This window comes from Podarcis pityusensis, assembly GCF_964106645.2.
Source record: "Podarcis pityusensis genome assembly, chromosome: 14".
In the NCBI taxonomy this organism is placed as follows: domain Eukaryota; kingdom Metazoa; phylum Chordata; class Lepidosauria; order Squamata; family Lacertidae; genus Podarcis; species Podarcis pityusensis.
In genome coordinates this window covers 4,246,248-4,269,778 of record NC_138039.1, presented here as the reverse complement: position 1 = coordinate 4,269,778, position 23,531 = coordinate 4,246,248, and the positions used below count along the sequence as shown (strand labels likewise).

Genomic DNA, 23,531 nt, shown 5'->3' with positions numbered 1-23,531 from the left:
TCCCATCAGCTCCTGGCAAATAGAAGGGGAAGAAATGGAGGCAGTGAGAGATTTTACTTTCTTGGGCTCCATGATCACTGCAGATGGTGACAGCAGTCACGAAATTAAAAGACGCCTGCTCCTTGGCAGAAAGGCGATGGCAAACCTAGACAGCATCTTAAAAAGCAGAGACATCACCTTGCCAACAAAGGTCCGTATAGTTGTGTTTTTTTCCTTTGTTTAAAAAAATAATATTTATTAATAATTTCAAAATTACAGAAAAGAAAGAAAAAAATTAAAAACACTACAATACATAGAAAAAAAGAATAATAAAAAAAACAAGACATAAAAACCAATGCAACAATACAGCAAAAAGATAAAAAAAGAAGGGGGGGGAGACACAAATCCCATATTCCATATCTTTAACTTCCATTTGCTTGTTTCATTGACCTCCTCACACCTCCCTTTTTGTATTCTAGTTTGATTGATTATTTCAGCAAGTTCTTTCCATCTTTCTCAATTTTTACTAAATAATTTATCTTAACAATTTAACCTATTAATTAACTCAACAAATCCTTTCCATCCTTTCCCCATATTCTGTTATTCAAATTACCTTAAGTTATTTAACATTATCTTACCAAAAAATACTTTAGAGCTTAATGCTTAATACTCGATTATACATAACTCCTGATATCTTTTCTACTAGAGTCATATAGTTTCATTCCAACATTTTCCCTAATGTTCATTAATTTTAAGCTAATTCCCTAGAAAAAAAAATTTCTTTATAAATTTTCTTCCAATCTTCATCCAACGTCTCTTCTTCCTGGTCTCGGGTCATGTCAGTCCTTACTGTCCATTCCATCTAGTCCATCAACCTGGTAATCTTATGTCCGAGGCCCTTAAGTCTCTTCCATGTCCCTTCTGCAGATCTTCTTCTTCTTGTTTATACTTGCACTTTTCCTTGTCTTTTGTTGGTCTCTTTCTTAGTTTCTTTCCTTTCTCGTTGGGGAGTAGGTCTCTGGGGGATTCCAACCCAAAATTATCTTCGTCTCCCTTCATCCAACCAGCCCTTTCCCCAGAGTCCCACTCCCCACAGTCATCAATGTAGTCCAAAAAATATTTAAAAACATATTTCGAGGTCTCTCCAAAGTTAAGAACCTCCTCAGGTCCAGACTCCCCCTGGCCGACTCCAACTTCAATCTTCAAAGACAGCGGCTTATGCTCCTGTAGGGCCTCGGGTCTCTCCATTTGTATTATTTGAGGTGCAACCGCAACCTCCTCCATTATCTTCTGCACTTGCCCAATCAGTACAGGTTCCTGAGTTGGTCCCTGAATAGTTTCTGTATCAATATTCCCTGTTTGTCCACAGTTATTAACCACAACAGTCATCAAATCCATTTTCTCATGCATCTGTTCCAACAAGGCACTTGTCTTGCATAAAGCAAGCACCAAAACTTCCTCCCAGCTCATATTTAGTCAAGGTCAAAAAGGACTGGTCCCACGATCTTAATCTCACAGCTGTAGAGTCCTCAAGTAGACTGCAGCAACAATTTAGCAAGCTCCCTCTAGAGGAGACAATTTCTATTTGTATCCATTTTTTTATGGCAAGTCCAACAAAGGAAAATTACTTTCATTTTTCAGATATTTTGTTTCTTTAGAATGCAGAAGGCAACATTGGAATCAATTTATTTCTCTTCTTTAGCTATCTGTCAAAGTATTCCATTCACAGTCAATGAACCTCTCCAAGAATTTCTGTCTCTGACACCCCGTTCCCAGGTTAGAGACGGTGGAAACATATCTTTCTTCACTCCCTCTCCTGCAGGCGTTAAACAAAGTCCCCCCCCCCTTTTCTCCTGCTTCCAAGGGGGTTTCAGTAATTATAAATGAAGGAAATTTAAACATGCACACAAGCGGTTGCGGAAGCCCCAGAAATTTAAACTTTTTAAACGACTTTCCAGGCTTTAGCTTACAAGGTTTTTGCTTCAGTCTATGTACAAAAAGCGGAAGGCGGATTTCCTGTTTTGAACCTTCCCGCTTCGGTGCCAAATTAAGATATTTCTTGATCCAATTTTCCGTTTCTACTCACGGGTACTTGTTTTAAATCCAATTGTCCACAGGAAAAAGTCAGCGCTCTCCGGCAATGGCTGTGCGGCTTCACTCCGTGAAAGCAGCAATCAGTTCGCAGCACCGCGCCGCTCACCCCACTTCACTCCGGAGCCCCAAAATGGGGTTCCCGGTGAGTAGGGGGCCACTCCTGGTGCCCTGCCGAATCCCACGTTCCCAGGCTTCCTCCGCCTGGGATTTCTAGCGGGTCCCCACCTTCGCCGCGGCAGGAAGACCCAGTTTCCACGGAGCCAGTTCCTCCGGGCGGAGGAACTCCGCCATTCGCCAATGGTGCTAACCCGGAAGTCCTCAAAGGTCCCTATAGTTAAAGCCATGGTTTTCCCAGTAGTGATGTATGGAAGTGAGAGCTGGACCATAAAGAAGGCTGATCGCCGAAGAATTGATGCTTTTGAATTATGGTGCTGGAGGAGACTCTTGAGAGTCCCATGGACTGCAAGAAGATCAAACGCATCCATTCTTAAGGAAATCAGCCCTGAGTGCTCACTGGAAGGACAGATCGTGAAGCTGAGGCTCCAATCCTTTGGCCACCTCATGAGAAGAGAAGACGCCCTGGAAAAGACCCTGATGTTGGTCTTTTTGGTCCCAAGGAGAAGGGGACGACAGAGGATGAGATGGTTGGACAGTGTTCTCGAAACCACAAACATGAGTCTGACCAAACTGCAGGAGGCAGTGGAAGACAGAAGTGCCTGGCGTGCTCTGGTCCATGGGGTCACGAAGAATCAGACACGACTAAACGACTAAACAACAACAACAAGTGTGAAAGAAGTGAAGTTAAAAACTCCTTGATTCCCCCCTCTCTGGAAGTGCAGATACACAAGTAAAGGAACAAATAATGCATCTGTGCAAGTACAGTGGTACCTCTGGTTGCGGACGGGATCCATTCCGGAGCTCCGGTCGGATCCTGGGGCTTCCGCAACCAGAGGGACCGCTTCTGTGCATGTGCGCGCCGCGAAACACTTCCGGGTTTGACGCTTTCACAACCCAAAGTTTACGTTACCCGAGGGTAACGTAAGCCGAGGTGCTACTGTACATGGGGTTTTACAAGGGGAGAAAAAGCACACAGTACAAAACAAGACAAATAAAAGTCCCTTTACTGCACCGGAATGAAGCTTAATTTATCGTAAACTAGAAAATAAATTTCAGGCTCAAGTTCACTATAGATATGAAACATGAAGGGATTTTCTATATGGCTATAATCACAAACTCATTTCTGCAGCCTCTGCTGTCCATACTTAATTAGGGTGAAGTATGTTAATGATACGGCGGCACAGCCCAGAGACGTCTTCAGTTGCAATATTAATTGCATTTAGAGAAAGAAGCATGAATTGTGCTTATACAAGCTAATTAGTATGGGTTTGCTAATTAATACTGGAAAGTCAAACTGCCTTTGTCTTGTCAACTGCAATTAGCTAGAGCTGTTTAAATTTCTCTCTTTTCTTCAAGTAGTAAACTGACTTTCTGCAGGGAAGTAATTGAATCATGCGCCGGAATACACTGTGTCAGTTAGCTTTGCGGGTTTATTATCCTTTGATACAGTAGTTTTGAACTACACACATGACATGTCATTTGGTGGCAGATACCACCAAGCCTTCTAGCAGCTGCTCAGTCAATGTGACTTTGCTTGGCACTACAAACCAGCCAGGCATTAGTCCAGGGTAGCTTCCCTGTGCAACACAAGAACATAAACCTTAATCATTAGCATTAGCAGGTTATCTCATAAGCATAATTAAACAATAAAACCAAAAGTAAGGTACTTTCAAAGTTGCAGCCCTTGCTGCAATAATTAATCAGTGTTGAGAGATTTCAATGCCAGAGTTAGGAACGACCATCTCACATGGGACAACTGAATAGGCCCTTTAGTATTGGCAGCATAAATGAGAATGGACAAAGGCTGCTTGAGCTGTGCTCTTATCACAGCCTTTGCATCACAAACACATTCTTCTTTACCAAGGCAAAACCCTGAGTGTCCTGGAGACATTCAAGGTCAGGCCATTGGAACCAACTGGACTTGATTGTCACCAGATGATCAGCACTGAACTGTGTTCATGTCACACGGAGCTACCACAGTACCTACTGTGACACAGATCACTCCCTGAAGGTGAGCAAGATTCATCTCCAGATAAAGAGGACCGCAGTACAAAGCAGAAAGTATGGCTTTGTATCAACTTTGCCAGAACAGTCATACCTGAAGTTTGTGAATACTTCTCTGATTCTGCCCAACAAGCTCTACTGAACTGCCCCAGAGATAGCATTGAAGCAAGGTGGAACCAATGAAATCTACAGCACAGCAAAAAAGAGCAACAGTTCCCTGACTGGTTTGAGGTGGGCATAACAGACATGGAGCCTGTTATTACTGCAAAGTGTGAGGCTCTTGTGAAGTGAGCACCCTGCAAAAAGGCACTTGCTACAGTGAGAAAGGCAAGGAGTGAAGCCCAGTGGATTGCCAGATGATGTGTCAATGACTACTGGCCAGAGCCATGTCAGAGCATTCAGTAGGTGAAAGAAAAAGTTCTGGTAATCCAAGGTTCCCAAGGTGAAAAAGGCCATGTATCACCCTGCCTAATACTAATATCATTCTCACCTTTGGTGGCTAGAACTCAGGGTAGGCACTTTCCTGCTGTGAAACCCTACTTTTGGAATACTCTCCCAGAACCAAGGGAGTGTAGCTGATAAGAACATTGGCCTGGGGCCAAGTTCCAAACCTTAGTTCAGCCACGAAACTCACTGGATGACCTTGGGAGAGTTATCCTCTGTTAGCCTGATCTCCTGCACAGGATTACTGAGGGGATAAGATAGAGCATGCTGTCCTGAACTATTTAGGGAAAAAGTGAGCTGCACATGAGATATATAGATTTACTGCCGCTTCACTGCTGACAATCTTAAAATGCTTCTTGAGGTCAATATCAAAATTAAGTAAGTATTAGGTTAAGCAGGGTCTTTACTGCAGCATCTTTATTTTGAAAACATACCTGCAGAGTCTGTGGCTCCTTACAAAACAAGCATATACAAATACACTGCGGGCAGATTTTAATTCAGTAGATACTCAGGAGACGAACACTGGCAATGCTCTTAGATTATGAGTGTAATTTGAAGTAATTGCTGCCTATTCAATATCAGGAGCATAATGGCTATGATGAGGGATTAGATACATTAGCTTTATACCATGGTTAGGGAACCTGTGATCCTCCAGATGTCGCTGGATTACAACTCACATCAGCGCCAGCCGTGGCCTGTGATCAGGGATGATGGAATTTGCAGTCCATGAACACCTAGAAGGCCACAGGTACCCCATCCCTGTTCTACAACGATGGCACCAGCCTCTCTTTCCAGATCATGGTTACTTGCATATCAGGATAACATAATTTATTTATCTTTTTTGCTATTTATTTATTTATTTATTTATTTAATTTATATGCCACCCTTCATACATGGATCTCAAGTTATATCACAACATAAATACACAAAATAAAAAACAAAAACACTTTTAAAGGCTTTTTAATGTATGTATGCTTTCCTTCTCAAATGATCGTTCCAACATGGATCAGAGTTATGTATGTTCCTGAAATATACCTTAGTACAGGAATCATACATATGGTTCCCAACTCCTCACTCAAACCATGTGAAACAAAGCCAACCAGACTTTGGATCCTGGTAAACATCACTAGATCCACTACTCTGAAATGATAGTTAAACTTTCTTCAGCTTGTAGAGCTGTTTATTACATGGAGGAGCCCAAAAATCTACTGAGCCATGTGATAGCACCTGACAAGTTTTTTTGCCATTTTACTGACAGCCATGGTGGTAAGCCCACACACAGAGTGACTGGTGGAAAAGCAATATCAACATGTGTCAGAACACTGGTCAGGGAGCAGCATTTTTCATACCGTTTCAGCCACAGCAGCTTAGCATCAAACTAACAAGGACTCGATAACAGAGAAATAATGGAGAGGAGGTGTTGAAAAGGGATTGGAGAGAGGGAAGGGAGAGACTAAGAGTCATACGGTATCCAACATCAGACGAATGAGTGCTACCACCTAAAGCAAATCTGAAAGAAAAAAACTAGCTGGGTTTCAGCACAACATTACAGAAAAAAGGAGGATGAGGATGGCTGCTTCAACATCATCGTGTTAAGAACTATTTCATGTTTAAATGTTTAAATAGCGCTGTGGTCTAAACCACTGAGCCTAGGGCTTGCCGATCGGAAGGTAGGTGGTTCAAATCCCTGCAACGGGGTGAGCTCCCGTTGCTCGGTCCCTGCTCCTGCCCACCTAGCAGTTTGAAAGCACATCAAAGTGCAAGTAGATAAATAGATACTACTCTGGCGGGAAGGTAAACGGAGTTTCTGTGCGCTGCTCTGGTTCGCCAGAAGAGGCTTAGTCATGCTGGCCATATGACCTGGAAGTTGTACTCCCTCGGCCAATAAAGCAAGATGAGTGCTGCAACCCCAGAGTCATCCGCGACTGGACGTAACGGTCGGAGGTCCCTTTACCTTTACTGTCAAAAATTACTGGAGCCCCCAGGTGGTCATCCAAAGGAATGGCCACATCCAAGCAAAAATGTTTCCCCCCTGCTCCTGTTCATACAAGTAAGTTTGGTGTATCACAGAGAAGGAAGCATCTATGAAATGAACTCTCACTGCAGAAAACAGAGGAAGCTAAGTCACATCTGTCTCAGGAAAATATTAAGAAAGGGAGCCATCAAGGTTTAGAAGTAGCTCATCACAGGCCCTATGTGCTCTTGCACGCTTTCTATTCCATCCTGCATCATAGCACAGCTTTCGCATACTAGAATTTGTAGGGAACTGCTCCAGATGGAATAAAATTTGAAACAGACACTGCACACACTTTGCACTAGCAACAACGGCTCTCCAAATGGAGCCTGGCAACTCAAACCCAATTGCAGAGGGAGTTAATTACAGTGGTACCTCGGGTTAAGAACTTAATTCGTTCTGGAGGTCCGTTCTTAACCTGAAACTGTGCTTAACCTGAGGTACCACTTTAGCTAATGGGGCCTCCTGCTGCTGCTGTGCCACCGCTGCACGATTTCTGTTCTCATCCTGAAGCAAAGTTCTTAACCCGAGGTACTATTTCTGGGTTAGCGGAGTCTGTAACCTGAAGCGTCTGTAACCTGAAGTGTCTGTAACCTGAGGTACCACTGTATTTCTCTCTCTTTCTCTCCCTCCCTCCCTCGGAATGCTTACAAAAAAATTTTTTTGTGAATGAGTACATCTATTTCCTACTCAAATATTTTTCATACACACAGGCCCCATAATAGATGCTGGCTATTTTAAAGAAAGAAAAGAAAAATATAATATGTAGGCCTAGAGCAGCCAAACAAGTTGTCAAATGAAGTTACCACAGCCGTTTCAATATCTCAGTTAAAAGCCATTTTTGCGTCAGATCTGAAAGAAGCTAATCCTCCAGGAAACACCATCCATTGCACAGTCTGATATAGCTGGCAGGCTGTCCTTACAGAAAGCCCAAAATTGGAACTGTAAGATGGTTACAAGCAGCTGAAAGACCTTGGCATGCATATGGCAGCTCATTACTGAAATCACAAGCATGCTGGCAGCCAAACCAAAAGTGCATTAATAGAGCTGTCCAAGGTCTGAAAATGGGACCTGCAGGAGTTGTCCAAGTTTCATGTGAACTATTTGTTCAGAACTGACCAGCACTTCCCACAGATGTTTTAGATGTGGGATATACCGGTAATTTCTTGAGGATATCTCCTTGGATTCTGTCATTATCTTCAGGGTACGGTATTTTCACAGTACAATGGTCACACCTTTATATCTATATGGTCAGTGGCATGGTTCATAGCTCTTATACCACTGTGGCTGTCAGCATCATAATTCAGTGGTAGAGAACATCCTTCGCATATGGCAATTCCTAGGCTCAATCCCTACCATGTAGTTAAACAATCAGGTAGTGGATGCTGAGAAACCTCTCTCTGCAGCAGACCCTGGAGAAGCTCTACCAGTCAAGAGCACTGGACAGAAGGTCAAGCTTCTAATATTTATACCAGGTCTGGCCAATCTAGATGCCACATAATGCCTACCAATTGGAAGAGTTGGGTTCTGTGCATGAACTGGGTTCTGAGATCCAGGTACACATTACTCTAGTTTACAAGGCTATGTGGCTCCCCATTCCATCCCCAGAGTCCCTGAACATAGGCCGTTCTGTAAATGTGAAGAGAACCTGTCGAGACTTTAACATTTTGTGAACACTCCAGGCATGTAGCTTTTATAACAGGTAGTTCCATCAACTGGGATAGTATTTAACCACTAACAGCTGCATACATTTCTTTTAGTGACAGACTGTGCTACAAGTCCCTTTCACTTTCATGAATAAAAATGCAGATTCCCATAAACATTTGGTGCTCATGCTATTTGTTTTGCATTATTTAGGTCTGCTTGAACTGAACTGTTTTGACCGTGAAACCTTTTACTTTGCTTATTTGCAGGTTTTGAACAGTCAAACAATGAAGTAACAGATGAATATAACAAACAATACTGAAGAAACAAATTACAGTTTTCTTTCTTACAGCAAGCCACCCAGAGCCCAGTTCCTCCAGCCAACGAATGTGTGGAAGGGGATAAAACAAATGGAATCAAGAAACATGTGGGGGGTGTAAAAGATTATAGAAATCAGTTTGCAGAAAATTCTGCATAATCACACCAATTGCCCCCGTTTAATAGCTTTGATAAATGAACTGCTACCTCTGAAAAGTATCTGACATTAAACAAAGGGCTGCATTTCTGTTCAAAGTCATCAGGGCATTCACCATTTATTTTTGAATATGACAAGGCAATTTTCCTACGTTAATACGTCAATGCTTAATCACAGAGTATCGCGGGTTCAGACAATGTGCCATGAAATTTGCAAATCTTTACGCCATGAAATAAGTACTCCTTTACTGAAAATTAAATGCAGCCCTCCAGCTCTATTCTAAGAAGGCATGTAGAAAGCAAAAACAGAGGTTCTTCCACAGAGCAGCACAGCATAATCTATCTCACCAGAGTTTAGGGATTTGTCAACTGAAGGTGTCCTTGGACAAGCCAGAGAGTGGAAGTGTGGGGTGGCATATTTTCTCTCGCCACTTCTGCGCCTTACTTGAAACTTGCAGAAGCTGACATCTCTGGAGATGTGTGTATGCTTTCCAAGCATCCCAAAGCATGAAGAGAAAGTTTAACTCTGGGATTCAGATGGGAACTGGAAATATGGCAGGTGGAAGCATGGGCCAATGACGCATCCACATTCTGCCATGAGAAAGAGGAATCTAGCTATGTCTTTTTGCTTGTGTTTTTTTCTCTAGATCATGGGTAGGCAAACTAAGGCCCAGGGGCCAGATCCGGCCCTATCACCTTCTCAATCCGGCCCACAGACAGTCTGGGAATCAGCGTGTTTTTACATGAGTAAAATGTGTCCTTTTATTTAAAATGCATCCCTGGGTTATTTGTGGGGCCTGCCTGGTGTTTTCACATGATTAGAATGTGTGATTTTATTTATAATGCATCTCTGGGTTATTTGTGGGGCATAAGAATTCATTCATTTGTGGGGGGGCATAGGAATTCATTCATTTTTTCTCTCCAAAATATAGTCTGGCCCCCCACAAGGTCTGAGGGACAGTGGACCAGCTCCCTGCTGAAAAAGTTTGCTGACCCCTGCTCTAGATCAACCTTTGCCAAACTGGTACCCACCAGATATTTTCGACGAGTGGTCTTTGACTGACAAGTCATGATCCACTATGAGGTCATGGGTATATGATGGGCTACAACAGCAGCACTACCAACCATATAGATACTGCATATGGTGGGGGGGGGGGGGAAGAAAATTGGGATAGGTTCTCAAATGCATGTTTGGGTTAATGGTGATTCTAAGGCCTTAAAATGAAGGCTACTATTTTAGAGCCCAAGTCCCATCAGTCCCAACCAGCAAGGTCATGCTTCCATAAGACCTACCATCATATAGATATGCTGACTGGAGCACTGCTTTGCTAACTAGACTTTTGCTGAGCAGATCTTGTATTTTAAGTGCATGGATGTGGCTCAAAGATTATTCTTGTCCCCAAAGTCCATTTTTACCATGTATTGCAAAGAACAATAATTTAAAAAATCAGCAAACTCTAACACTTACCAGGTCTGCTCTTTGTTTCTGATTCCCAGCTTCTTCTAAAGTCTGGGACAGTTGAACCTTCAATACAAAAAGAAAGAAAGAGAATGTTCAAGAATTCAACAACAGCAAAAACAGAAGTGGAGAGGAAAAAAGAGTAAATATAACAAAGTGATAAAGGGGCTCAGCTGTGACTCAAGAACCCCAGTGAACATGTCACCTCTGCTCAGCTTAGGGCTACATATCAATTGTAAACAGGAAGGCATCATCACAAGATGACCTTCCCCATCGCACTCCTCAGCTCAAATTTCTCTCAAAATTTTGACCAAATTTGAAAAATGTTAGGGTCTGAGTGTTTTCGCCTCAAAAGCCAATATTAAAATGAACAGAAGTCCAGCCAGAACTTCAAGAAGGGAGAAAGAATGCTATAGAAAGCTGATGCAAGTCATCAATGATAATTATGTCACCCTTTTAGAGCAGTACTTTGTATTTTATTTTGAGGCTGACAGGCACTCATGGGAAAACAACCTCAGCATACATTTCAGAAGAAGGTGACTCAAAGGAAGAACCATAATGGGGGAAGTCTTCAGTGAGGGAAGGAGGGGAAAGAAATACTGCAACAAAAGTTTGTCTGTAGTATTACGGTCTCTTGGTTAAGGAACACTACTGCTCAGTTTTGTTGAAGGGACTCATACATCATAGAAATAATCTCTATATCAAGTCACTTGGATGGAAGGTCTTCAACTGGAATTTCAGAAGAAAAGCTGGCATTCTTATCTTCTTTTAGAAATAACATAAAAACATGTTCTCCCACCACCACTACACTTCTCTTTCATGAGATCATGTCAGAGACCAATCATCTTCCCTATAGCTACACAGAAAAGATTAAAAAATAATCTCAGCAGATGACACAGAAACCCATTTAAACCAGAATAAACAAGCTCAACGAGAACGGAAGCCTTTCATACAAACTAATTCATGTCATTCCAGGCAGATACTCATTAAAACTCTCCAGGGTCTTTAGAACAGCATCCCTTCACTGCATGAAATGGTATTTACAAGCACAGCATCCAAAACACTGGTGAACAGCAAGTAGTTCACTACAAAGAAATGGTGCTGGTTTTGGATATAGTGGGGAGGGGGCATCAAGCCACGAAAGCTAATCACACTGAAATGCAACAAAACAGAAATCATAGTCTCAAGAGCTCAACATAAAACGTGTTGCTCAGCTTCTCAAGCAAACACCGCAATTATGAGCTTGCACTGGTCCCAGGGTTCAGCGGGAGCTACCGTGAAGTCAAAGAACCTGGCTGTGCACACCCTGCAATCATGTCAGATTATTAAAATGAAGAGGTGCTCAAACAAAATGAATGTGATTCTAATATAAAGCTGGAGCCCAGTGTGGGAAAACGGAAACACACTCATTAAACACTGCGGGATATGCCTGCCCTGTGCAGACAACAGCGAGTAGAGGGTGAGCAAGAGGGGAGTCCTAATTAAATTACAGATAAGTTTGGAGCTAAAATACTGGGAGATTGTGTATAAATATATGGACACCTAGAAGCTAATTATCCGTCAATATTTAATTAGGTTGAACTGAGGAGGCTGGAGTCAACAATGAGATACAAGGAGGAGGATCATAAGTTTTGTTGGCAACAGTGATTACAAAGTTCTTCAAAGAAAGGAACTGACTTTACATAAACACAGTGAAAAGGAATAAGTAAACTCTGATATTGGTACAATATCCATCTGAACAACAGGTGCTGAATGTCAGTTAACAACTAAATTGCTAATATTCTAACAAAAATATGTAAGTTGCCCCTCAGATTAGCCTCCATACCAGAGAACCATTAAGTAGCCAATGTAATTTTGAAAATGATGATGGTGGTGGTGGTGGTGGTGGTGGTGGTGGTGGTGGTGATGGTGATGATGGTATCCCATTCATCTGGCTGGGTTTCCGCAGCCACTCTGGGTGGCTTACAGCACATAAAAAATTGTAAAACATGAAAAATTAAAAATTTCCCGAAACAAGATTGCCTTCAGATGTCTTCTAAAAGTCAGATCATAGTTGGGATCAGGGAATAGGGTAGTTTTCCTGAAAATTAGAGGCCAGTGAGCTTAACTTCTATCCCAGGAAAACTGGTGGAAAGTATTGTTAGGGATAATATAACCAAGCATAAAGAAGAACAAGCCTTGCTGAAGCAGAGCCAGCACAGCTTCTGCAAAGGCAAGTCTTGTCTCACCAACCTATTAGAGTTCTACAAGGTCAACAAGCATATAGAGAATGGTGGTCCAGTTGACATAGCATACTTACACTTTTACCAACTTGGATTGGTCCATATTAAGGCTGAGGAACCTTTTTCATTCCAAGTGCCACATTCCCTCCTGTGGAAACCTAGAGGGGGAATGTGCCAGTGGGTGGAGTCAAAGACCAAAGGGGACAGAGTAATAGACATGATGTTTGCCTTTGTACAATAGGCTACATTCCAGTCACATAAAACTCAGGTTTCTATTTGTGCACAGGCGTGCACTCCTCTCTATCCTCCATCTAGGCAAGCAATATACATTTTAACAGTTCAAAGACACATTCCACCTAGGCAAAAGCATCTGAAGAGAGTACAGAGCAGTGCCAGAAAGGGATAAGACATGGCTATGTGGCCTAGGAAGAGCCCCAAGAGGATTTGAGGGTCACATTTTGTCCCTGAGTCTGAGGTTCCCTACCTTTGGCTCTATATCTTGGTACATAAAATGCAAAAGTAATCAAAAACAGCCTGACAGCCACACACAAACACTGTTAATTATGAAGGAGAAATCTACCTTTGAACTTAACCAACGGATCATTTAATCAGTGTGCTTCAAGAAAGCTGCCAGCCGGTGTAACAGCTTAAAAGCAGCAGCTGGAAAGAGACTTGGGAAGGCACAAAGCAGCCTGTTGAACCCCTTGATCCTGGCACACTTGGATTGTTGTTGTACTGGGCAGCCTCAGAGAAAGCCAAGGGAAATTACACCATTGTTCCTTGGAACTTGTCTTTCAGAGAGGTGGAACAGATTGGCTTTCCATGTCATGAATATCTGCCAAACTGCACCTTAAGCCAACGTGCTGCATTATATGGTCTTCGATATCTTAATAGCACTTTCAGTTTTCAACACATACCCATGAAGCACTTGCCATTAATTTTATTGGGACAAAAAGGGACAGCTCTTGGCTAATATACACTGGACTTCATCTCTGGTAAACACAACAACGTGAACAGTGCCACCAAAATGTTTGCTGCATTTTTTTTAAGGTCCTGCGGTTTTGTGTGCATGGCCAGACCACCCTTCAGACCATCCTTGTAAGTCCCAAAATAAGCACCACTTGGCAAGGACACTGCTGCCTCCTAGCTCAAGACCAGTCCAAAGCAGTGCATACACAGCTCCAGAGATTTAAAGAAATGACCCCATTATTCTGCAGCTCTCCAGAGCACCTAGCTAAGCCTCAAAATGATTTTAATACACATGGAAGCACTGTGAAATATCTGTATTCCCATTAGTGCAAACACAATCAAAATAAGTTACTGGGGACTCCTCGTGGAAGTAAATAAGAATATTGCCATAAGTCCGACAAACGTGTTATGGAGGGAGTGCACAGATCCAAAGGAGAAGTGGGAAGAGCCCAAGGAATTGGAGTTGGACAATCCCGTGGAGAGTTTCAAAGAGTTGTAAGTTGTCAATTCTGGGCCACAAGAGGTGTCTGATCCCATGGAGGAACCCAGTAGCTTGGGGAATGGAGATCTAAAAGGTTGTCAGAATAGTTGTTCTTAAATATTTTTACTGATAGCTTTATTCTTTTTGTAAAACATTTTGAGGTGTGGTATTTTTGTGGTTGGTTTTTTTTACCATTAAGTGGAATATAAATTTTGTGAAATAAATGGCCTATGAAGGGAGCATATTTAGGGGAAATATCTGAAAGTGACTGTACCAAGGGGAGGAGTACCTGGCACCGAGGGGCAGCAAGATGGAACAGGAAGACTCATTTATGAAAGCAGACAGAAATTCCAAAACAAAAGGAGACTGAGTTAGTTCAAAGCCCAATGTTCTGCTTGGAAAATCAGATTTAACTAAGGCAGCCTTACTGAGCCTATTATACAATACTTGCAAACAAAAACAAAATAGTAAGCACAGCTGCATGCAGAATTTCCAGACTGAAGAATCAATTAAATGATCATTAAATTGTTATAGTAATCATTAATCAAACAACTATTTAATTGGTGGACAGCCCTATTAATTGTATATATGAAAATATGATCAGATCCCTGCTCCTAATTTACCACAGAGCTTCAGCCTAGCCTTCTAGAGAATGCCAGACAGCGGGTGCAATTTGTCTCAGTGCCTCAGCTTAACTTGAAGCCCAAGTATCTTTTCAGACACTGAGAGAACATTTCTCTGCTTATCTTACTCTCTGAAGATTTTCAGTTCAATGGCCCTCCTCAAGCATCTCCTAAGGAACAGTAATTGTAGCTACATCAGTTTGTTCTCTCTCGCTCTCCCATAAAACTTGCACACAAACCTAAGAGAAATATTACACAAAGGTAAGTAAATCACAGAGGACCAGGAGCACTGTTCTCCTTGTATCTGTGACGAGAATCTGTGAAGCAGCCATTAAGGCCACCCACTGAATTTGAAATAGTTGCAGTGGAAAATCCCTGAGAAATAACAAATTGTTTCAGGCACAATCTATTCATTATCAAATAGGAGGTTAAATTGGACACATCAACACCCCCAACTGCTTCTCTGGAGCCTGACTGGGAGCCAATTGCCTTTTTTGATGGATTATGCTGCTCCAGAGCAGAATGCGGCTGTCACAGAAGCTCTGGGCTCCTCCATCTCTAGTAAATACTTAGCCTTTCTAACCAAATGTTCCAGGGCAGTCTCTGGCCATTGGGCAACACATCCTAATCGGCTTGGATCCCTTCGCTGTTTGTTCTCCAATCCCTGTCCTCCAAAGTTCCTTACCGCCTTTCCAGCTCTGTTGTGTTCTTTGCTCAGACTAGCTAGAGCTCCAGAAGAGGCACCATCTCAGTTTATTACATTTGCAGCTCAAGGAAACCTACCAGGCTTCAATCCCCCTCACTCGCCCATCTTAGCCTTTTACTGGATGCTTATTGCCTCTGGTTGAAACATCTTGTTATCTATGTGCCAGGGTGCCTGATCCTCAAAAATTCATAAGGAAAAATTCATAAGCAACCCCCAGTCTGAGTACCAAGGACAGCCTTGTGACTTACTACAGTTCCTCACAGAAGAGCTTCTCCTCACTCTGCATGGTCAATATTTGTGCTTCTCTCCATCTGTTTGTCCCCCTCTCTCCCTCAGGTACCCACACTGCTTTGTAGAAATGGGCATTTCCATTCTCACTTCCTTCAATAGGAGTTACACCTAGAGCAGGGGTCTGCAACCTGCGGCTCCGGAGCCGCATGTGGCTCTTTTACACCTTTGCCGCGGCTCCGGGGTGGATACTAGCGAGGGGAGGAGGCGCACTGTGCGCCCCAACACTCCTCACTGTGGCGGGCGCTGTACTGGCTGTGACGTCGCATGGGGGCGGTGCGTGCATTAGTCACGCACCATCCCGACGTCACCTTCCCGCCCGCCCGCTACATTGTAAGGGGCATGTACGCTGGTCACTGTTTTGAAGGGGAGTGAAGAACACACACACACAAAAAGGTAGCTTGTTAATTTAACATTTATTTCTATGAGGAGGAGTAATTCTGAGGGGTCAAACAAAGAAATAATAAAAAAGTGACAAAAAAAATATTTTTATAATGACGAGTTTTGCGGCTCCCAGTTTTTTTTTCTTCGGAAACGGGTCCAAGTGGCTCTTTTTGTCTTAAAGGTTGCAGACCCCTGACCTAGAGTAAGGTTACCAGATTTCTTTCAATGAATCCAGGGACACTTTCCAACTTCAGTAGGAATGATAGGATTTTGTATGGGGACTGATTTGTAAATCCGGGGACTGTCCCTGGGAAACGGGGACGCCTGGTAACCTTAACCTAGAGTCTGCTACCTTCTCACAATATTTGGAAATAAATACCTCCTATCTTTACTGCCTTTTAGCTTTAACCCCAAACGTTGACAGTCCACTTTGAACTTTGCCTCAATAAACATAAGAACATAACAGTAGCCTGCTGGATTAGGCCAATGGCCCATTTAGTTCATCTTCCTGTTCTCACAGTGGCTAACCAGATGCCTGTGGGAAACCAGTGAGCAGAACATAAGCGCAAAGAACGCTCCCTCCTCCCTTGGTTTCCAGTAACTGGCATTCAGAAGCATTGGTGTCTCCAACTGTGGAGGCAGAGCATAGCCATCTCCATTCTTTTTTCCACTTCTGTTAGAACCTGCATCGTAATCATTCTGTCTTTTCTAATAAACTATAAATTATTTCATTCCAAGTTTTGATTCTCTGCCTATTTACTAATTCCCTGAGGCACAAAGGCATATGAAATAAATGAAATATGTGTCATCTGCCCTGTGGGGCATCATGACTCTGAGTTAAAGACTCAACTGGTCTGTTCCTTCTAGGCTCAATTCTCCAGCACATGTAGATGACAACAACAGTGACTACCTCTGGACACTTTTTCTCCTTGCTGAACTTAAACATGGTTTATCTTTGACTAAGCAAGGCCCCGACCTGAAATCAGTGCAACCTAGAGTCTTAGGGCACAGAGCGCAATTCCAAGTTATTATCAAGGGGCCTTCTTGGGTTCCTCCTTTAAATATTTTAAAGCATGACATGAACCCATGATCACAGTGCCTGGACACAAGCAATCAAGTTTTATATCCACAGCAGTGACCACAGGAGGAATGACTGCTGGGAGGAGTGCAGAGAGAAGAAACGCCATGGTGCATCTGCAGCAGCCCAACCGGATGGCCTTCATCTGCCCCACCTGCAATAAAACATGTCTCTCCCGTATCAGCAGGTGCTATAACTCTGCAACTTTACCCCAAAGGCACACTCCCCAAACAGACAGATGCCAACAGGGACCCCCACATCTCTTCCCCTTTCACGCCACTTTGTCTCAGGTACATGACCAAGTCAAGTCAGTCAATCCCTTTTTCAATCTATTTGCTTTCCAACTTAAAGTAGAAGAGGGAGGCACTCACTATGGTAACACAGCTGCTCTGGAGAGACCAGTCAACATACAAATCATAATTCTAGGCTTTTAACACAGCAAAAGCCCACAGCATTTTCCTCCGCTTAATAAGACAGCTGTATACAGACCTAGCAAGTCAATTTGGGTGATTATTGGCCTCTTTACCTACAAGGTCACAGACCCAATATGAATCCCTGGTTTTTGAAATGAAGCTCAGTCAAGTTTCATCAATATCTCAGAGTCACTTCTTAGTCTCTGCATTTTCAATAAAAAAAGGCATCTCACAAAATTATACTGGAGAAATCACAAGCCAATCCTATTTCAGCATCTTGTTTCAAAAACATGGAACCTCAATAAGGCTAAGCAAGTGGCTGTTTGCTATGAAACCCAAAAAACTTTTCTTTCCTTTTCTATTTATCTTGCAACCACTCTGAAACAATCACAATCTTTTGATTTGGGGGAGACAGCAACATTGTCTAGCTAGGTTCATACCTGTGTCGAGCATAATACAATCACAGCTGAACCACCTGCTCAAAGAATACATCTACATTTGCTGTCCTCTATGAAAAAAAATAGAACCCTGGACAAACCAGTGAAGGATATAGCTGTGCCATTCTCTCTCATTTTCTTATAAGAACAGCAAAAGTAGTTCTGCTAATCTGGGGTTCCAGCTAAAATCAAGGAAGGGATGGCTTAATTTACTAAAGGAATTTCAGAGCATGGGAAGTCACCCAAAGATACATAATTTGACATGATTATTTGGCTGTTTTGTTGTATTATAATTTGGAATGATTTAATGTGGTTTTTATTGCATTGTTAAATTGGAAAACTTAATAAATATCATTTAAAAAAAATACGTCTTGTATTTGAAAAAGGTGCCAATATAACATTTTTAAAAGACACTCAAAAATGTATTCACCTTCTTGTATGTGATATTTTCATACATTTTCTGGTTTTGCTGAAACCAGATTTGATTTCAAACAGCTGCGAAAAGCTCGATTGTGTGGGTGGAAAGTATTGTGACAAAAGTATGTTCCAACAGTTGCACTGCTAGACTTCAGTTTATTTGCATAGTACAATTCAGTGTATTAAAATATTGTGAAAGCTGGTATGAATAGTAATTTCCACCAGTAAAACATGCCAATTTATAGTACTATGCCAAATAAATTTCAATAGTTAGGGAAAGCTACCGAATTAGCAAGAAAGATTCAGAAGTAAAATAGTATGAGTGAATACATCCTGTGGAACAGCACTAGCATGTTTAGCTGATGTTTATTTTAAAGCTACAGGTTGGAAATGATCAGAATGGATCCACATATGACATTACTCATGTAGAAATTGGAGTTATTACCTGGATGACACTTTGTATGCCTCTTTCCAGCAACTGCTGCAGCCAAGCTGATGCCAAATGTATTGGTCTACTTTCCTCTGGACCATATCAGCAAGACTAAGAAGGAAGTCTTGACATCTGGGCAGCCCAGGACCTCCATACTTCTTGCCCAGGCCTGTGCTCCGGAGAGGTCGCTTTGGTGCTGCTAATGCAGCAAAAACAACGTGGAAGGCAGCAGTTACGAATTACCAGTCTCTGCAGCCACAGCAGTTTGGCTTCACTCTCAGAGGCCCACTCCATTGTCTCTTGAGACACATGAATGCCAACCTGGATGTGTGAATTCTGAACATCAATAGTCTTGTGGCAGCCACATACAGAATATCGCCTTTTCCCATCATTGACAAATACCCCCAAAGGGTAGATGTTGATAAAGTCAACAATCCATGTCAACTCATCAATTGATGACTGCACTTTGAACCTATTAATTAACTCTCAGACTTCCTCAGAAAGTCAACTGGAAAAACAGAGAATATTAGAAAAATGTTTTCCATATTACTTTAAGGAACCGAGAATGTTATGGATTCCTGATGGTGTATCATATAAGTGAGAAATGAGAGAGATGTTCTCTCTTTAATTTAATTTAATCTAATTTGATTTAATTGCTTGCTTGCTTCAGATGCTAACTTTGAAAACATGCCTGGTATGAAGCATGCTGGCCTCCTTGCAATAGCCATACAGAGATGAGGGAAGATCCCACCCATAACTACATACATGGCTGCCACAAGAACCAAGCTGAGTCAGGGACATAAAATTGAAATTCACTGCACAGAGAGCTTCAATAAGCATGAAACTTCAAGGTTCTTGTGATGTCAAAAACATACATATTTAGGACTAGAGTTGGTGGTACATACTGCACATCCTGCATTTGTGACCCTGAGATCTTCCAGGCACATCTGCCATTCAAGTGACTTTGAATGAGCTGTGGTTCAGTGGCAGAGTACATGTTTTGCATACAAAAAGCCTTAGGTTCCACGGGCATTTCCAGGTAGGTCTTTAAAAGACCTCATCTGAAATCCTGAAGAGCCACTACCAGTCAGTGTAGATAAAACCGACTTAAAACAGACTCGGTTTAAGGCAGTTTCCTGTGTACCTTAGAAACCAGGGATATCACTGGACCCACAGTATCTCTCTTACTTGGCTAACCATACTGGGCTCTGGTTTCAGTTTTGTACATCTTTTTGCCTCCCCAATTCTGGATGAGTAACAGTAGTACTACAAATACATGTCCACACAGATTTCACACGGAACACCAAAATTCCAGAGTCTACTTGTCCTAGCCTATGTCACCATGAAAGCCAAATAAGGTCTTCCAGCACATCTGGAATATGCTCAAAAAGGAAAAGCAGTTTAGAGTTGCCCTGAAAGGGTTGAAAGGTGGGGAACTTGTGCTGCGGCTTGTCCCCCGCTGAGGCCTTTGCAAGCTCTCCAACTGCTTTTTCCTGGCCGCATGACTTCAAAGTGTCTGTCTGCAAATGCAAGGAGCAATTGCACCAGCTTGTCTGCCAAGTGGTCACGATCAGTCCCCATCTCACAACTTTTGCATGCTCCTGCACAGGTTTTGGCTGGGAGCCTGTGCTTTTTCCAGGTGTCCAAGGGGCTGAGCTTGCAGGAAGGAGGAGGAGGAGGAGAAGGAAGGGGAGGAGGAAATAGATCCCCCACCCTTAAAAAGTAGAAGTGAAAGTGCTGCTTATGCAGAGCTCCAACAGAGCTCCAACTCAGCTGACCTGGACCAAAGCTGGTCTGGGGAGACTATAATGGCCCTTGGCCCAGGAGGATCATTAAAGTGAACCCTGTCCTGCCAGAGGGAGCGGCAATCCCAGTCTCATGTCTGTCCTCCAGGATCACTGAGGAAAGGGCCTTTTCAGTAGTGGTGTCCTGATTTTGAACACTGTTTCCAGATAGGCTCACCAGGTACTCACCCTTTCAGGAGAAGACTTAAAAAATAATAATCCAGGCTTTAGATTTTTTGCTGATCTCTTGGATTCTGCTGCATAATATTTTTTTTATCTTGCTTTTACAGTTTTGCTGTTTTAGCTTATTTTTATCACCATCTGTTTATTTTTATGCGCTTGTTATTTTATTGCGAGCCAACCTGATAAATATGATTGAAAGAGTGGGTGTAACTGTTAACAAGCAAGCGAACAAGCTTCCTACTCATGGGCTGCATCTGCCCATCTCCTGGGTTCAAGAAGGAAAGGTTGCTTCACCTTCCAGCAGAAAGGTACAGAAGCACAACTCAAGTGTTTCTGGGTTTCTACTTTCACACACAGTTTATTGCAGAAGAAAATATAGATTCTAAATCTCATTGGGGGAGGAAAGAGAGCAAGTCCCAGCACTACAGCCTGCTCATTTCTTCCTTCTTGTTTTCCTTCAGAAGCCTTGGCTACACAGAAGACAAAATACAAAGATCAAAAGGATCAGCAAGAGTCTCCTGGGAATACTATGCTTTCTGTAAACACACACTTATTTTGTATGGTGCCCCTATTCCAAGCCAATGGCACTGTTGCCTCTGGGGAGCTAGCATGCTGCCAAGCAAAACTGTCGGGTTGCAGCTCTCTCCTTGACAGAAAAAGGCAACATGACTGATGAAACTCTGCCAAGCCAGCTGCTGTTGGAGTTGCAAGGCAGCTAGGACAGCATCTTGCAGTCACGGCTGAGTGAACCTCTGATACTGATGGACTCTAAGGGAGTCATTTGACATCCTTGGGACTCAAGAAGCTTGATGCTAAAGCACCCCCCCCCAATACCGGACACAAAATTGTTCTCATCATGCAGACACACACAAATCACAGCTGGCAAATTTACATGCTTAGCATGCAAGAACAACAAGGGCATCCCACTCGGTTCACTGTATGTCCTTCACTATGTAACTTTTCTATTAACAGCCTACCATCTCTTTTCCTCTTCCCTTGGCATAAATGGATATAAAGAGGGCTAACCAGAGAACTGAACAGTAAAGAAAAGCAAAAGTAGGACTTACTTATGTGCATTATAATTTTGATAGGTCAACTCTGAGTAGGACTATCACTGGCTACAACTCCACATGTCCATGCCCAGGACCAAACTTCGATCCTTCTAACCTCCTATAAATGGCATCATCAACACAGGTTACTCAGACATGCTCCATCCCTCTTTAAATTCCTACACTGGCTTCCTAGTCATTCATTGATACAGCACAAACTCCATGGCCTTGTGCCTCTATTTCTTCACTCTTGTATATGCCCTTAAATTCCATTCCCTTTAGCTGTCCACAAGTCTCATGCTTCCTCCAACAGCTCAACCATTTCTCCCTATCCTACTCTTAAGTCTGTACGAAGCTAGCTCTCTTTCAATTCCTTCTTTAAACCTACCTTTTATGTGAAACCTTTGCTTGATAAAACATCTTAGTTCCATGCCCTACTGAAGGGGTGGGGAACTTGTTCCTTTTGGAACTCCAGTTCCCATCAGCTCTTGCCAGTACAGCCAGCGGTTATGGGTGTTACCGGAAAAATCCGAGGGCTCCCTTGGACAAAAAGTAAAGACACCAACCAGAGTAAATTGGAGCAAATCAGCAGCCTGTAGGCTTGGCCTTTATTGAACTGTTGCAACAGGGTATTCCCCTCACTTGCAGGAGAGAGGAAAAGACACAGAAAATGGTGTGCAAGACCTTATAAAAACTTTTGAAATTCCCATCCTCTAGGTCAAGCCCACCCCCAGAAACATCATGCATACATTACAGAAAGGAGGGGTTGAGGGAGGAGTTGTGGTGGTAACCTGAGTGTCCTGTCACCTGGCTGGTTCCCTTCTACCCCTCCCCATGAATCATTTTCTGAAGACAAAAGGTAGTCGCAGTTTCCTGCCCCCTGAGGGAAGATCTGATCATTGTCCTTTGTTCCAGTCCATGCAGAATCCACTCCCATATGCAAGTTCTTTGTGATCTTGATTGTCTTCTGTCTGGGATCATCAGGGTTGGCATAGCAACTGGGCAGGGCTCCTGTGGATGTGCTGGTATGGTGAAGGGATTATGGTGCCCTGTATCAAACCTTCCCCATTTTGTAGTCTTTCCTTCATGGAGTAAAATAAAAGTGGAACAGTGCAAATCCGATGTATGGTTGATTTTCTATGAATTTATAACAGAAGTGTAGCGTATGTAGTGTGTGAGTGTGAGTGTGTGTGAAGTTTGTACAAACTGAATGATGGGGGGAGGGTGTTCCTGCTACATGGGAACTGGGGCCAAGCACTATGTGGAGGATTATAGGTACTCCACCCCATCCTACTGTAACCAAGCCTGAGGATGCTTAACTCAAATAAATTCCCATTTATTCCTGCCCATATATTCTGACCCTTACGCAGTTGTTTCCTCTTTAACAAATTTTAGACCATAAACTCTCCAGAGACATGCTACCCACTCGTATTTTATAGAGCAACAGTTGTTATTATTTTTTGTCATTATTAACAATAAATGATGTATGAGCAGTTGTTAAAGGTAATGCTCGAAGTAATGAATGGTTGTAGTGGCTGTGTGAAACAGAAGGAGTTACATTGCATGAATGTTGTGTTGTAACACTCTCTAATCTTATTTATTTATATTTTGTCACTTTCATTACACTTTCATAAAATTATAACAAGGAGATGCAACTCAATAGAAACTGTATTAGTCATATACACCATCACCCTTTTGCTGTGCTTTATCTTTTATAATTCTGCTTTTCAACCAGCTCTCCACTTTTCCACCCATCTAATCTCCCATTTTCTTTTCTGATTTTAGCTTTGGATTTAAAGATTTTAAATGCAAAAGAACTGCATTAATGTTGGGAGTAC

The 23,531-nt window shown here is 42.5% G+C and overlaps 1 protein-coding gene and 2 long non-coding RNA genes across 3 annotated transcripts in view; 2 read left to right on the top strand and 1 right to left on the bottom strand.

Annotated features, from left to right (window-relative positions):
- Positions 1–23,531, top strand: part of LOC308463145 — a 795,191-nt gene that overhangs the window by 562,816 nt on the left and 208,844 nt on the right. The window lies entirely within an intron of this gene.
- MAD1L1 (mitotic arrest deficient 1 like 1) overlaps positions 1–23,531 on the bottom strand; it is a 479,230-nt gene that overhangs the window by 251,594 nt on the left and 204,105 nt on the right. Inside the window, exon 13 of the mRNA XM_080981045.1 lies at positions 10,239–10,295. Coding sequence (XP_080837171.1) covers positions 10,239–10,295 — 57 coding nt within the window. The remainder of the gene's footprint in view (positions 1–10,238; positions 10,296–23,531) is intronic.
- LOC308463123 lies at positions 15,635–22,810 on the top strand. Its single transcript, XR_013979455.1, has 2 exons — positions 15,635–16,109; positions 22,417–22,810. It is a non-coding gene; the product is annotated as an uncharacterized lncRNA (long non-coding RNA).